This window comes from Simochromis diagramma, unplaced genomic scaffold, assembly GCF_900408965.1.
Source record: "Simochromis diagramma unplaced genomic scaffold, fSimDia1.1 OVJJ01000026.1, whole genome shotgun sequence".
Lineage (NCBI taxonomy): Eukaryota > Metazoa > Chordata > Actinopteri > Cichliformes > Cichlidae > Simochromis > Simochromis diagramma.
The window spans coordinates 8,383,889-8,398,461 of record NW_024386985.1 but is presented as its reverse complement, the minus strand read 5'-3'; the positions used below and the strand labels follow the sequence as shown (position 1 = coordinate 8,398,461).

Genomic DNA, 14,573 nt, shown 5'->3' with positions numbered 1-14,573 from the left:
TGTTGTTTAAATGTAATAGTTTAAATGCTTTTTTTTGTTTCAATCGCTTATTGTGTGCCACTGTTGTCAGCATCTGTGTTTTTAAATCTGCTATGTAAAATAATCGTCATGACAACTAAACTGAAACTTTTCTGTGCTGTGCTGTCACTTGTGTTCATGTCCTTACAAACGTTTGTGTCCTGTGTGACCTTATTCTGGTAAGCACTAGATGACGCTGTTGTACCAAAACTGTCCTTCTTTTTGCTGCCAGGAGTTTGCGACACAGCAAATTTGTACCAGTATGCATGCTCGTTAAATCTAGGATTGTTTTCCTAATTTTGTCAAATCATAGAAAACATTATGAAAATGATATCTTTATGTTTGTCGGTGTCTCTTTTTTCATTCACAATTTACTTGCTCTCTGTAAAGATTATGCCTCTTAGTGCAGCTACATGCACTGGTTAAATCTTCACAAAACTTGTTTTCCATGAAAACATAAACCTTTGTTTTCGACAACTAGCAGGAAGCATTGATGGGAGGTCTGGTCCAACCTGTAGATGAAGGTGCTACTGTTGAACCAGCAGGAAGCAGCGCGAAACCTGCAGCCGCTCATGTGTGAAGATGTGCAGATACACCACTTTAAAGACGGTCCTGTGGAGGAAGCTCAGGAAACGACAGCTTCCTTTAGATCTATTGTCTTGTCATCAGACACGGACACCCATCAAGTCATAAATTTCGGACAATTCATTTCCGAGACAGTCAAGAGCTCTTATCTTGGATAAATATTTGCTTCCCAGGGCTTCAACCCAGGAAGAGACAACAACTCCAGTAATACCTCCCTGGGAATTTCCACAGTTAAACCCTGTGTTGGTGCAGGTTCACTGTCACATTCCACATAGAAAATGTTATGTCTTTATTTTGTTTTGTTTTTTGTGACGCCGTTAAAGCTGTGTGCTCTGATCATGTTTTTCACGCCCTCCCAGGTATCAGGGCCCATGATGAAACTTGCCTGCACACTGTAGCCCCGAGGGCTGCGTGACTTCAACAGGGCGCTACTGCCTAAACTAATAATTTAAAGAGAGCATCACAGTAAACAGCTTGCAAATAAAAGTATGTGGGGGGAACCCCGGTCTCTAAAAACCACGAGTAGTTAGAGTTACGCTCAGGTGGCATCTAGCTGTTTTCAGCAACACACTGCTTCTGTTCATCTAAGATTTTTGGCTTGTGGATTTGTTTCCCTCTCCTTATATGCTTTCAGTATGAGGGCCGGTCACACCTGGGAGTAATACTCAGTCTGGTCCTTGCTGGGATATTTTTTGTGGCTTGCTGCTGAAAGAGTGGGCTGGTTCTCTGTCTTGGAGCGCAGGGAAGAAGAAGAAGTTCGCACTAGTTTTGCCTCCAATCCAGTGGAGGTTTCAATAGCAGCGGCGCGGCAGGGGAGGGACGCACTGCCAGCACTCGGGATACCCACTCATACACACTCGCGCACACTCTCACACACACTCCTGCCCACCAGAGACCAGTTCAATCCACAAGAAAACTGCAAGCACGCACCAGAGTCGTCTAATCCGATTGATAGACACCAACAATAGAAGTGAAAACTAAAGGAGGGGATACTGGACACTGCAGAGGACAGCGCGTGTTTTTATTTTTTTTTATTTTTACATCAATCGATTTAGTTTTAAAGCACTTTTGTAAGAGTTTTTTTCTTTTAAAGAAAAACAGACACCATTCTGCAGATAACGTCGTCGATTCATATTGCGAGAGGTAAGACTGTCTCTTGTAAAGATTATGCATTTATTTTTTGCTTGATTTCTCTGCAGTGTAGCGGTTTGTCCGATTCTTCGAGCAATTATATCAGAAAAAACTTCTTTATTTTCTTAAACTTTTCTGTAGCTTTATTTATTTATTTATTTATTTATTTATTTATTTTGTAATATGCATGCAAGCTCCGTATGAATTCAGAGTCGGACTCTCTGAGTAAAGTAGCTGGTGCCTTTGAAACGGTTTGCGGTTTACAACTCCAGGAAGTTAAAAGTTTCAAACGCATTTCATTCAAGCCACAACTCGCATGCTTTTTTAATTCTAGTTTATTTTGTTTTGGGCTTTATATCACACGGGGCAGATGAGCTGATGAACTTTACGAAAATCCTCTTGTTTTGTGCCTCGCGACAGTTCCCATGCTCCCAGGGGTGACACAGCACCCAACACAGGCGATTTTTCTACACATGCTGTATTTCTAGCTACCTGTGCACCAATTGTGGTGTTTTCACTCTGTTCGCTTTTAGTTGTAAAATGTAAAAGTTTTATATAAGGACTACAGTTTTGATAGATGTTAGTTTCACCGTGTCACTACTGGGTTCCTTTTACGCACCTGTAAGAGCCCAGACAGGCTTTAGTGAAGCGCGTAATGAAGAGCTGCTTTTTAATATAAGTGAAAAATTGGATTTATTTGACTTGGCACCGTCTGCATTGTTTCAATTAGAATTATTCCAGGCAGATTAATGATAATTTAGCTCGTGTTGGGAGTTGTTTTCCTCATTCGGTCCATGTGAGAGGCTCTCAGTCGGTGTTTAATGAGAGACATACCCGGAGTGGGGATTTGAATAACTGTATTTAGCAGCAGGGTGAAGCCACACTGCCTCCCTTCTACTTTCTCAGGAGAATGAATCATGAACAAAAAAGTCTTAAAATGGGAAGGTCTGCGTCGCATACCGTAACTAAACCATGATTTGCATATGAAAACTCTCTGGCTGAAAGAATTCCGCCAGTGTTGCTATAGCCGTTTTGCGTCCAGAGAAGTGACAGGCTTCAGTGGTGTATATACAGTCGCCTCTCCGCTGCCTTTTGTCACATATCCAGAGTCAGTGGTGGAAGATTAAGGGCGCAAAGTTTTTATTTCCTTGTTAAATTATTCATCATATCCACACACCATGCGCTTCTCCTCTTCTCCCCCCGCCCGGGCACGCTCATTGCAAAGCTCCTCATTATGCTCCCTCAGATGGACACAAGAAGAGGCAGAGCCTGCTCGCACTAGCTGCTGAACAGGCTTTCTGTGCTCCCCTTCTCTGCCTCCTCAACCAAGCACAACATACCGGATCATGATTGACTCATTTCCCACGACGGGGCCAGGCCCGTGCATGCGTGCACCGGATGATGGGCAGTGGGTGGATGACTTTCCCATGGGGGGGCATTTTCTCTTGTAATCTTTAATCACCCTTGCAGCCACAATGCCAGCACATCAGTCAGAGACACCGCCACTCCCCCACCCTCAATTCTATTTGAGTTGTTTTTACACAGAAAGCGCCCCCGCGACCCCCTCATAGAGAATTTCCAGGATGCAGAGCTAAAGGCAGGGATCAGAGATGAAATATAAAGGAGCGAAGAGGAAAGGGGAGGGTAAGAAGGAAAGGAAACTGGGCTCTGGTTTCCATGATGCTATTGTGCCAGCCTTAGTGGTTCTGATGATGTGGATAGCTCAGAAACTCAAACTGCGAGCGATGTTGTGGATGGCGAGGAGTCAGGTCCTGAGTGATGATTTAGACTTACACACAGAGTGGAGCAGAGGAATGCAATGGTTTGGACCCGCATATGTGTGCACGTATGGACACACACACACACCAGATTAAAATCTCCACTGTTGGATCAGAGCGTTTACCACAGTCTCTACCAATTTATTAATAAGCTGTTTAGCTGTCCAAGAGCACCAGACCTGATTTGGTTTGGCCTGCCTATAGAACAGGTCCAGGTCCTGTGTGGTTCCCTCTTTGGCTCCTGCATATACTTTACTTACTCTAATCCCCACATTGGCCCTGAAGTGACAGCCATGATGGAGCTCGCTACCGAGGACCCGCCATAAATCTAGACTTCCTTTAAGAAAACACACAGAGGCTTCAGGTCCTGCGAGCTCATGCCAGGCGTCTTGTTGGGTGGAATCCGAAATGTCTCTTTATTTGTGTTGAAATTAAACTGTCTTTTATTCCCTCCCGTTCTGTTAATGAGCTCCATGTGGCAGCAGGCAGGAGGCTTATCCATCTTGACATGGAGCTGGAGGGAAGGAGAGAAACAAAGTGAAGTGAGAGAGTGTAGGTGGTGGTGGGGGGTGTTTTGCGCACACACACGTGAGCATATACGTGCACGCACGCAGGACAAGGCTGGGGGTTGCATGGATATAGCCTGCCTTGTGATCAGAAAAAGCCCCATACGTGAAAATCACGTGCTTATAATCACCATGTTCTTGCTGAAAATACGCTCCTCTCACACGTGCACACAGAGTCGATCAGGTGGATGAAAGTTGTGGCCAAATGGTTGCATGTAATTGATATTTTTCTCACTTTAATCTTCAGTGGATCGTAAACGATTTTGATTCTGCTACGGATTGATGTCGCTGAAAAGATTGCATCCATCTGGGAGATTTAAATACAAAGTGTGAACATTTTTGTTTTGGCTGTGCACATGATTTGCTTGTAATGACCCCAAATTAGAGCTGGGTCAAAGTTGTTAAAGTAGAAACTCAATTGATAGGATGCAAGTCTACAGATTACACAGGAAGGGAAAGGAGGTGGGGGTCCTTTCTTGTTTTATTTGTTTAAGACTGATACTCTAGATGTGTCAAAGACAGCCATGGGAAAGAAAATTGGGACTATTTTCACCCATTGTAAACTCCTGCATTTGTCCTTTAATCCAGTTACACAGTTCTCTAAATTCCACAGCTTGCCAATTAGAAAATACACAATGTTTTCCACAGAAAATACTTGGCAAATACCAATGAAAGTGAAACAAAAACCTATAAATATATAAATAAAGAGATGAAAGGCAAAAGCAAAACAAAGTTGACACGACTGTGGGTTACTTTGCCTTAAAATTATCCATTCCCTAAATTGGGATCATACATTCTTCCCCATTCTAATTAAACATTAGACTTTATTTGTTCCAGATGCAGCTTTTTTTTAATGTGTTATTTTCGTAAGGGAACTCTGTGGCATGAGAATGGTGCAGGCCTGCATGTAAAAGCACATCCAGCGCCGGCTGTGTGACCATGTTGACTCTGCGCTGCTCCATGCAACCACAGTGACCCAACACAACTACTCTGATATTTAGATGTCATCTCCCTGCAATATACAGTATGTGGTGTCACATGTGAAGAGCACGGGGAAGGCACGCATCAAATGTTTAAGGCAGCGGTGATTAAAAACCTCAGTGTGTGACTGCGGCGGACAAAGCCGGGTGAGGGGACGAGGCCCTCGTTGTGTCTGTGGAGTGTTTTGGGATCTTTGAAAGAAAGGCAGCTCTGAGAAATGCTGTGCATGCTACTGAGAGACTCTGCGCGTACTACCTCAGCGCTGTCTTAAGTATTATTAGACATGTCTTTGTTCCAACTGACATGTTTCTGAAGTGGAATGAGACAAGCTGAGGCGATAAGGATCTCAAGTCTCTGTGTGAGTCAAACCTCAAAGTACCACTTAGGCGGCTTTCCTTTTGCTCTCTGAAGTCTGGCGGTGTGACGGGAGGCTGAGCTCAGACAACAGCAGAGACACTGACAGGAGCTGTCATGGGCTTTTTTCCCTGCTTGTGTTTTTAAAGGACTATAATGTAGAAATGAAGCCCTGTGTGTAGTGTGGATATTCGTCCATGCCCGAGTCCTCTGGTTTTACTTATCTGCCTCTGCTGAGGGAGGCGGTGAAGGAGGAGAAAGCATAAAGACGAACCGAGAGGAGGGGATGTGTGTGTACAAGTGTGAAAGAGATTATTTGATGAAAAAAAAAAAACTGTGATCAAGGGAAGGAGACAGACAAAGGAGGGCGAGCAGAGAAAGGGAGAGGGGTCATTAAAAGGACACCATCTCACTTGCAGTAAATGGCAGTAAAGTATCTGGCTAATCTGCCATCATTACACTGATTAAATCACCGGGGATTTGGCATTCCCATCAGCTGCAATCAATGGGCAGAAATCAATAGACAGGGGATACGTGAGAGCCTCTCAGCCACATCGGCTGCAGCTCCAACTGTGGATTGCATCTCCAAACATTTTTATATTAGCGTCAATAAAACTTAAACTACATGGATTTGGGGATTTTTATATTAAGCGTTTTATGAAACGGCGTGGGTCCCTGGAGTGCCAAGCAATATCTTTTCCTTCACACATTCCTGTTTAAATCTAATCCCCCTTCCTCTCTGTGGCCTTGGGTACTCATTCAGGGGCTCTTCGTCTCTGATTCGTTCCCAGATGGTGATCAGGATTTTAAGTTAAATGTTAATTAAGGCTGAAACTAGAAGGAAAACATGGATAAGAAGCACATTTTAGCATAAAATATATTACATTGCGGACAAAAGCAGAAGCTCACTAAAACACTGTATGCATGTCACAGCTCACACTCATTAATATCAGCAGTTTTGAACCAATGTCAAAATAAAAGGAGAGATAAAACAAGGTTATTCAGAAATTCCATTAGAAAAACAGAAATCTTAGACATACTTTAGCTAATATGAGCCTTTAATATTTACTGACAGTGTGCATTAACGCACGAGGTACTCAGTGTGGTATACAGTTTCTTGCTGAGAAGAGAGATTGATATTAATTTTATGCGCGTAAGCTAAACATCAAGTTTCAGCCTTTTCTGTAGTCAAGTAGCATAGCTTAGCATAATGAGACTGGAAACAATGAAAGCAGCCAGCTCAGCTCAATGAGGAACACAGTGGCTCAGTAGTTAGCACTGTTGCCTCACAGCAGGTGGTTTCGAGTTTGTATGTTCTCCTCTGTAGCTTGTGCATGGTACTTTAATGCTGCCAGTGTTAGCGGTGGGCCAGGGTACCTTCAGATCGAATAAATGTGAAATAAAAATGTTTAAACTTTTTCTTTTATCAAAGTTTTTTTTATTTTTCTGTAAACTAATAATTAGAAATTTTAGGAAGAACGGTTGATTAGTTTAGCTTATTAAAGAAAGAAAAGAATAAAAATAACCCAGCTAAAAAAATAGTTTGTGCAGGTTTTTTGTCTTTACTGTGACACATATGGAATTTCTTGTGCCAATCCAAGTCTGTATGCTAATATTAACTCAATAATCGAGGGACATAGCCACTATGACATCACACATTGGTTATGGACTCTGTATTTTGAAGTGTCAGCTGTAGCATTTTGATCTCGCCACTGTATCGGTGTGTTTTTTTGTGCCAGAAGTTTCTTTATATGGAGAAAAGGGTGGAATGCTAACATTAGCAAGCTTGGTTACCGAGCAAGCAATTTTACTCGCCTTTTTTACTCACCAAAGCTGAAGCATGAATTTTTAATCATCTGACTCACACAGCAAGCCATAATATTAGATAAAATGCTCCAAAAGGCACCACCACCACATACACAGTGAAGAGATCCGGTCTATTGATATCAAATGGCAGAGACAGGACTAACAGACAATGATTGGCTCCAGCTGTCTGTTTCGGGACACCTGTGAGTCAATGCAACTGACAAGGTTGTCCGTGTTGTGGTTATATATGTATAGGTGTGTCTATATGTAGGCATATAGACTGAAACATGGATGATGAAAGTAAACGTTATGTGAAGATGAAGGAAATTTAAACTAATGGGCAAATTCACCTGTAGCATATCAGCTTTTTGCTAACATTGAATTTGTCTTGTGGTATAAGGTCATTCACAGACTCACCTTGAGTTGAAAAGGTTTCTTATTTGTAAGGAGTCAGGCAAAGCAATGATTAACTTATTATACTCAAGAAAAGGCTAATAAAGTGCTACTTAAAGACATCTTTGTGTCATGTGGTTTTCACATCCTCATTTAAAAACCATAGAAGAAGAAGAGTGAATTCTTTGCTCAGACGATCAGGAGCATCTGCGAAAAATCACAAAACACTGAATGAAACTGAAGTCAATTTTCTGTGTCTTTCAGGATGAGGCAGTGTAAAGGTTGGAGCGTGGTGGTGCTGCTAGTACTGTTGGGGCTGGGATCTGTTGCCCAGAAACTGCCTACGAGAGATGAAGGTCTTTTTCAGATGCAGATCAGAGACAAGTCGCTATTCCACGACTCCTCAGTCATACCGGACGGAGCTGAGATCAGTGGCTATCTTTTCAGAGACACACCCAAAAGGTAAGAGCTCTGTGAGACAAACAATATCAGGGTGGTGGTTAAAAAAATGAGCCAGTTAAACCTCGTGCTGGTGACTGCTTCAATCATTGAAGGAAACATTAAACCTGGTGATGTCTACTTACTGTAAATAGATAGGAAACATCAGATGTTACCCTGTAATAGGATCTATTATGTTGATGCAAAAACTAAATAATAGATGAGAAAGTCTTTCTCCACTCAAGGCAAAACACTATATGCCACCACGTGCTTCACCTATTATAGTCTGCTCACACATTTACTCCACATATTATTTAGGATAATGTCAAACTATGATGAACACTGGTGCTTATATCTGGCCTATTATTTTCACAGGTACTACTTTGTGGTGGAAGAAGACAACACACCCCTGTCTGTGACCGTGACACCTTGTGATGCTCCTCTGGAGTGGAAACTCACTCTGCAGGAGCTGCCAGAAGACGCCAGCGGAGGAGGATCAGGTATAACTGACATAAGGCAGCAGTGGAAGAGGTTAATTACACGTTATCTGGAAATATGACTATCCCCACACACAATTAACCTACGCAGTGATGTTAGGCTTTGTGTTTTCGTGGGTTTTAATTAAGTCACAGATGTAGTGTCTAGTCTGACCACTTATGAGGTCTGACTCGGCCCAGTTTGATGTCTATAATTTCAGTGGTTTTCTAGTCACCCTAAAGAATCAAAGACATTACATCCCTTTACTTAGGTCGCCTCGGTCTTCTTAAGATAAATCCCGCTACACTCAGTCTGTTTGTCTTCCTTTTTCCCTTCATTCTTTCTGTTTTTCTGCTTCACATTAAAACCTTTTCCCATCTGGAAGGTGTCCTTTCAGCAGAGGAGATCTTGCCAGATGACTAAAGCAGTGGTTTAGAGCACTGATGTGTGATGTGAGCATATATTTGAATGTCCAGACATGAGCACCTGCATGTGTGTCTTTGTTCCTGTCAGATCAAATGGGTAGTTACACTGTTGTGGACACTGACCGTGCTTCAAGAGAAGATAATTCATCCTGAGCTGGAAGAATAATGACAAATTTGGACTCATGCAGTGGCAGTGACTTCACGAAAACTGGTGCAGAAACAGAGCAGCTAGTGAAATCTTTCCTGTCTTTGCAGCCTTTTCCTGCGAGAAATCTCTATTGGGAGTTGATCTTTGAGCTTAATTTTTAGTACACCGCTGAGCACACTCTCTCTGGTTGACAAACATAATATTATGGTTTCTTGCTCAAGCTGGAGTAAGAGCTTAGACTGTCCCTCTCACATAGAAGCTACAAGGCGCCTCTTTGTAGCAAAACTTCCCTAGAAAGGCTGAGTGAATGCTGGCTTGAGATCTTTGGGGATGTTTGGAGTGAAAACATGGCTTCCATGGGTGTGGGATAATGATCCATGAGGCTTAGTCATGATCTTGCAGCGTTAAACAGTTTTCAGTTTGGGTGGAAATTTTCTTTCATCAAAGCCAAAGAAGAAAAGAAAATATTGCAAGGGTTGTCTAATTTGGTGACTAAAGCAAACAGCTCATGTTGTGTGTGTTTGGGTTTTATCTTCCAGGAGAGCCTGAACCTCTGGACCAACAGAAACAGCAGGTGACAGTAGATGAAGGGACGGAGCTCTTCACCTACAAGGGCAATGATGTGGAGTCCTATGTGGCCACAAGCACGCCTTCTGGTCTCTACCAGCTTGAACTGCTGTCCACTGAGAAAGACAGCAACTTCAAGGTGTACGCAACCACGACTCCGGAGTCTGACCAGCCCTACCCAGAGCTGCCCTACGACCCCCGCGTGGATGTCACTGCACTTGGCCGTACCACCGTCACACTGGCCTGGAAACCGACACCTACCGGCTTGCTGATGGGCCAGCCTGTGCAGTACTGCGTAGTGATCAACAAGGAGCACAATTTCAAAAGCATGTGTGCTGCCGAGGCTAAAATCAGCACTGACGATGCATTCATGCTGGCTCCGAAGCCCGGCAGAGACTTTAGCCCGTTCGACTTTGTGCACTTTGGCTTTGACAATGGTTTCGGCAAAGACCGGGGCCTCACAAGTAACAAGATCTCACGGGCATACGCAGCCAAGCCCAGGGTATCAGACATCCAGAAGGTGTGCATTGGCAATAAAAACATATTCACGGTGTCAGACCTAAAACCAGACACACAGTACTACTTTGATGTATTTGCAGTAAATGCTGCTACCAACACCAGCACAGCATATGTGGGAACCTTTGCCCGCACTAAAGAGGAGGCTCGTCAGAAGACAGTTGAGCTGAAGGACGGCAAAGTATCAGAGGTTTTCATCAAAAGGAAGGGCAGCAAGTTCCTGCGCTTCGCTCCCGTGTCTTCCCACCAGAGGGTCACTCTTTTTGTACACACATGTCTGGATGCTGTGCAGGTGCAGGTGAGGCGAGATGGCAAGCTGCTGCTCTCCCAGAACGTGGAGGGGATACGGCAGTTCCAGCTACGGGGAAAGCCAAAAGCCAAATACCTGATCCGTTTCCGTGGCAGCAGAAAAGGAGCCTCCACTTTGAAGGTGCTTGCCAGCACCCGACCCAGCAGCAAACAGCCTTTCCCTTCACTTCCAGAGGATACACGCATCAAGGCCTTTGACAAGCTGCGCACCTGCTCCTCCGTCACTGTGGCCTGGCTGGGCACGCAGGACCGCAACAAATACTGCATTTACCGCAAGGAAGTGGCTGACAATTACGGCGAGGAGCAGCGGCGCCGGGAACAAAATCAATGTGCTGGACCAGAGACCCGCAGGAAGTCAGAAAAGGTCCTGTGCAAGTACTTCCACAGCCCGAACCTGCAGAAAGCTGTGACCACAGAAACCATCACAGGTCTGGAGCCAGGAAAGACCTACCTGCTGGACGTTTACGTGGTGGGACACAGTGGCCACTCAGTAAAATACCAGAACAAACTGGTGAAAACAAGGAAATACTGCTAAAAGACTCTGCAAAGAATAAATCTATTATAAATATATATATTAAATAAGTTTATTTAACTCTAAGTGATATTCTACTAAGGAGTGTATACAGACTGACTACTCACACAGCTGATGGGCCCGTGGCAGGGACTGAACTGTTTGTAGAGAGAGATTTCAACCTGTATATTTATGTTTACATTTCATTGTGGCACGTCTGGGTGGCCCATAGCGTGAGGTGCTTTGTTACCAGGCTTGTCATCTTGACATCATGCTGCCACTGGGAGGGCAGAACTTCAAAGAAGATCCCCTTTTTTCATCTTCTCTGTTCCTTTGTTGCTGCATGACTTTCGCTTTTGTCTGTCATATTTGTTGCATCCTTCGGTTTCAGTGTGTCAAGGAGATACAGTAGCTGCCCGCTTTGTATAGATCTGTCACCGCATATTCATGACGCATTTTAGGAGGAATTTAAATTATTTTATACTTTTCATCTCTCTTTTTAATTGTCTGTTTTATTGATGACAATAGTAACTGTTACAAGAAAATTCCAGTTTTATGAGGAAGTTGTCGTAGCTCAGACATTCCCGTGTGTATCTCAGCCAGTGTTTGCTCTAGAGCCCATCTTGTAAATGTGTTCTGTGCTGGAGATCTGTGTTATTATCACTGTATCGCTGTGTATGTGTGTGCGTGTGTATGTGTGTGTGTGTGTGTGTGTCACATGTACAGAGCTGTCCTGCCAATATTCATGTACATAAAGACTAAATATAGAACATGTAATCCCCGTGTCACCCTGGGTGTCATGTTCTTTTGCCAAGCAGTTAACATCCCAATCATGGCTCTCAGAGAAAGAGCTGAACAGCATATTGTGATTATAGACTCAGACATCTAAATCAGGGCTGCATAAGCACGACCTAATACTAAGAGGGATTTTGACATCAAAACACGACCCTCTAAAAGATTTGCGACAGCAAAAGAACAACAACAGATAAGATATATGCTGTAAATAAGCTTAAAAAGAATGAAAAAAAAACACCTCTTGATATCATCACAAGTGGCTAAATGAGGAAATGAGCGTATATCCTAATAGATTTAGTTTCAAGTGTATTTCTTGATTTTTTCTGGAGAACAAGTTATTGTCTTGATGATCTGCAAGAAGCCTGATCTGATTTTTTTTACCGGTGGGAGTATGAACCATCTGTATCACGTGGTCCCCGTGTAATCTGTAATTTTATAAAAAGAGTATAAATTAAAAATCGTCACACAGTGTTGTTGTTCTGTACACTAGTGCCACTGTAAATTTAAGAAAATGGAGAGCATGCAGCTTGCTTTGCTGATGGAAGATGAACCAACCATGAAAGGGAAGTGATAAATTTATGTATAAAATGATGTAAAAAACAAAAAAAAAGCTGTAATAGGTTGAGCATCGGATGGGTGATTTAAAAATCCAAATTTGTACTGCAGCAGTTCTGCTCACATTACCATACATATGACATATAATAGATATGACATATCTGGTGTTTCATCTTATGTTCTTTTTTAATGAGAACAGAATATCTATGGTGTAACCGAAAGCTGCCCTAATGGCCAAATTCCACCCTTCCATAGAAATACAGCAAAAGGTTTTCCCTTTAGCATCAAGTAATCTCCCAAAGATCTACTTCAAATAATGTCAATGCAAGGTTTATGCATATCATGACAAATTTAACCTTCTAATGTCCAATGACACCCACAAATAGCCTGCAGTCTAACTCTTGGTCTGCTACTAAACATTTTTCCTAAGACATCAACATGAACACAAGAATTTTTTCGGTGAATCATAAATAAAAAAAAAACCTCTGCTAATTTTGAGTCAGATTTTGCCACCTGACTTTCTGTCGCTCTGTTTTGCATTTATAGTCAAATCAATCTGAAAATAAACATGATTTAAACCAAATATGCCAGAAAGAAACAAACAGGATAGCCTTTTTGTGTCAGTTTAATCGGACAGTTTCTTACTACAACAAGTTTATGGAACTGAAATGAATGATTCAGATTGACTGTAGCTCTGCTACTGCAGCACTGATTTTGTCAAGATTAAAAATATCAAAGAATATAAACCCAAAAGTGGTGACGTCAACAAACTAACAAACTAATTACAATCGTTAATAGCTATCAAAAATTAGCTATCATTAGCCACTTATCGCTAATAGTCAAACCAAGTAACTCTGTGAACGTAATCTTGATTATATTTAAGTGGGGGAAAATGCCTTGCTCTAAAGCAAAATAAACATAAATACAATAATCAGAATCCTACTCTGGACTTCGCACTTTCCAAATGGTTTTAACTACACTATAAACATAGTGACACTGAACAGGCCACCCTCTATGAAGCAATGTTGCTGTTCATTTCCACTTATTTTTTTAAGTGCTTACGCTCAAAATCCAGGCTTCAAATTCGAGGGACTTGGTGCAATAGTATTTAGTCAATAGACACATTTAATCACAAACAAGCAAAGAGAAAAGCCAGACGCACATGCATGACCATATCTACATGTACTGAGTAGTCTTAGATGAGTGGAAATGGCGCCTCTGTTGAGGCCAAGAAAAGCAGCTGTTGTTTGAGAATTGCCATGTTTCCATCCCGACCCTGATTGTGGGTAGCTGCACTCCAATTCATCGACACAGTTCACTGTCAATCAAGTGCTCCTGGTGGAGTGAGGCTCCACCTGGCTTCCATTAACCTGCCATTACCCTGAAATAATGTAAAGGAGCTTCCAGAGAGCTATGGGACTGTCATAGATATCCCTGTAAACTGCCACTAATAAAGCTGGCCAGCTCTGCTCAAATGTTATCCTACATGTGTGAATAATATCTGCTGTGTGCTAAAAAAAAAAAAGTCCTCGTCTTTGGTCCACCCAAGAGGTTTAAGATGGAAAGAAATATACAGACACTTCTATTTTTCTAACATCTTTCAGGAGATCTCCTCACAAACACTCATGCAAACATGAACATACAGAGAAACCTCTATCCTAGAGCTAACCATCTGCAGGGCTTCCCGTGTTTATCTTTTGCGTGGAATCGAGTGCAGCGCTTTGATGTATGAGTTTTGTATATATGTGTGTACATGAGTAGGACGAGGAGTGGAGACAGACATGTAGGGCCTGGATAAGTGGTGTAGTAATGACAGCAGTGCACGGAAGAGCTGGCTCTGATTCTGGGGCTTATGTGAAGTGATCAGTGTATGGAATAAAACAAATAATCTGTACATAACACCTCAATTAAACTGTGGCTGGAAATGTCATAAAATATTAGTTGCGCCCATAGAGCCAGATGTTTGAGCTCAAAGGCTTTTGATGTCTCTTATCAAACATTTTAAACAAAGAGCTTAATTTAAAAAATAATCCAGCCGTCCATTTTCCATCCATTTTCTTCCACTTACCCAATTCAGGATCACGGGGGGCTGAAGCCTATCCCAGCTGTCATGGGATAAAAGGCGGGGTACACCCTGGACAGGCCACCAGTCCATCATAGCACTGGAATATTATATTGCTGGTAATTTTCTGGTGGCTTAGGCGCTTTATGTGGCACAAA

General features: G+C 42.5%; 1 protein-coding gene across 1 annotated transcript; it reads left to right on the top strand.

The window, feature by feature from the left end:
• Positions 1–1,161: 1,161 nt before the first annotated feature.
• On the top strand, positions 1,162–12,023 carry ndnf (neuron-derived neurotrophic factor). Its single transcript, XM_040040387.1, has 4 exons — positions 1,162–1,746; positions 7,877–8,074; positions 8,426–8,550; positions 9,640–12,023. The coding sequence occupies exons 2-4, from the start codon at positions 7,878–7,880 to the stop codon at positions 11,025–11,027; spliced, it is 1,710 nt and encodes a 569-aa protein (XP_039896321.1). The 5' UTR covers positions 1,162–1,746; position 7,877; the 3' UTR covers positions 11,028–12,023.
• The last annotated feature ends 2,550 nt before the right edge of the window (positions 12,024–14,573 follow it).

Coding starts and splice junctions, on each gene's coding strand:
- ndnf (XM_040040387.1), top strand. CDS start 7,878: ATGAGGCAGTGTAAAGGTTGGAGCGTGGTGGTGCTGCTAGTACTGTTG. Junction 8,075..8,425: donor TTCAGAGACACACCCAAAAG/GTAAGAGCTCTG, acceptor TTATTTTCACAG/GTACTACTTTGTGGTGGAAG. Junction 8,551..9,639: donor CGCCAGCGGAGGAGGATCAG/GTATAACTGACA, acceptor TTTATCTTCCAG/GAGAGCCTGAACCTCTGGAC.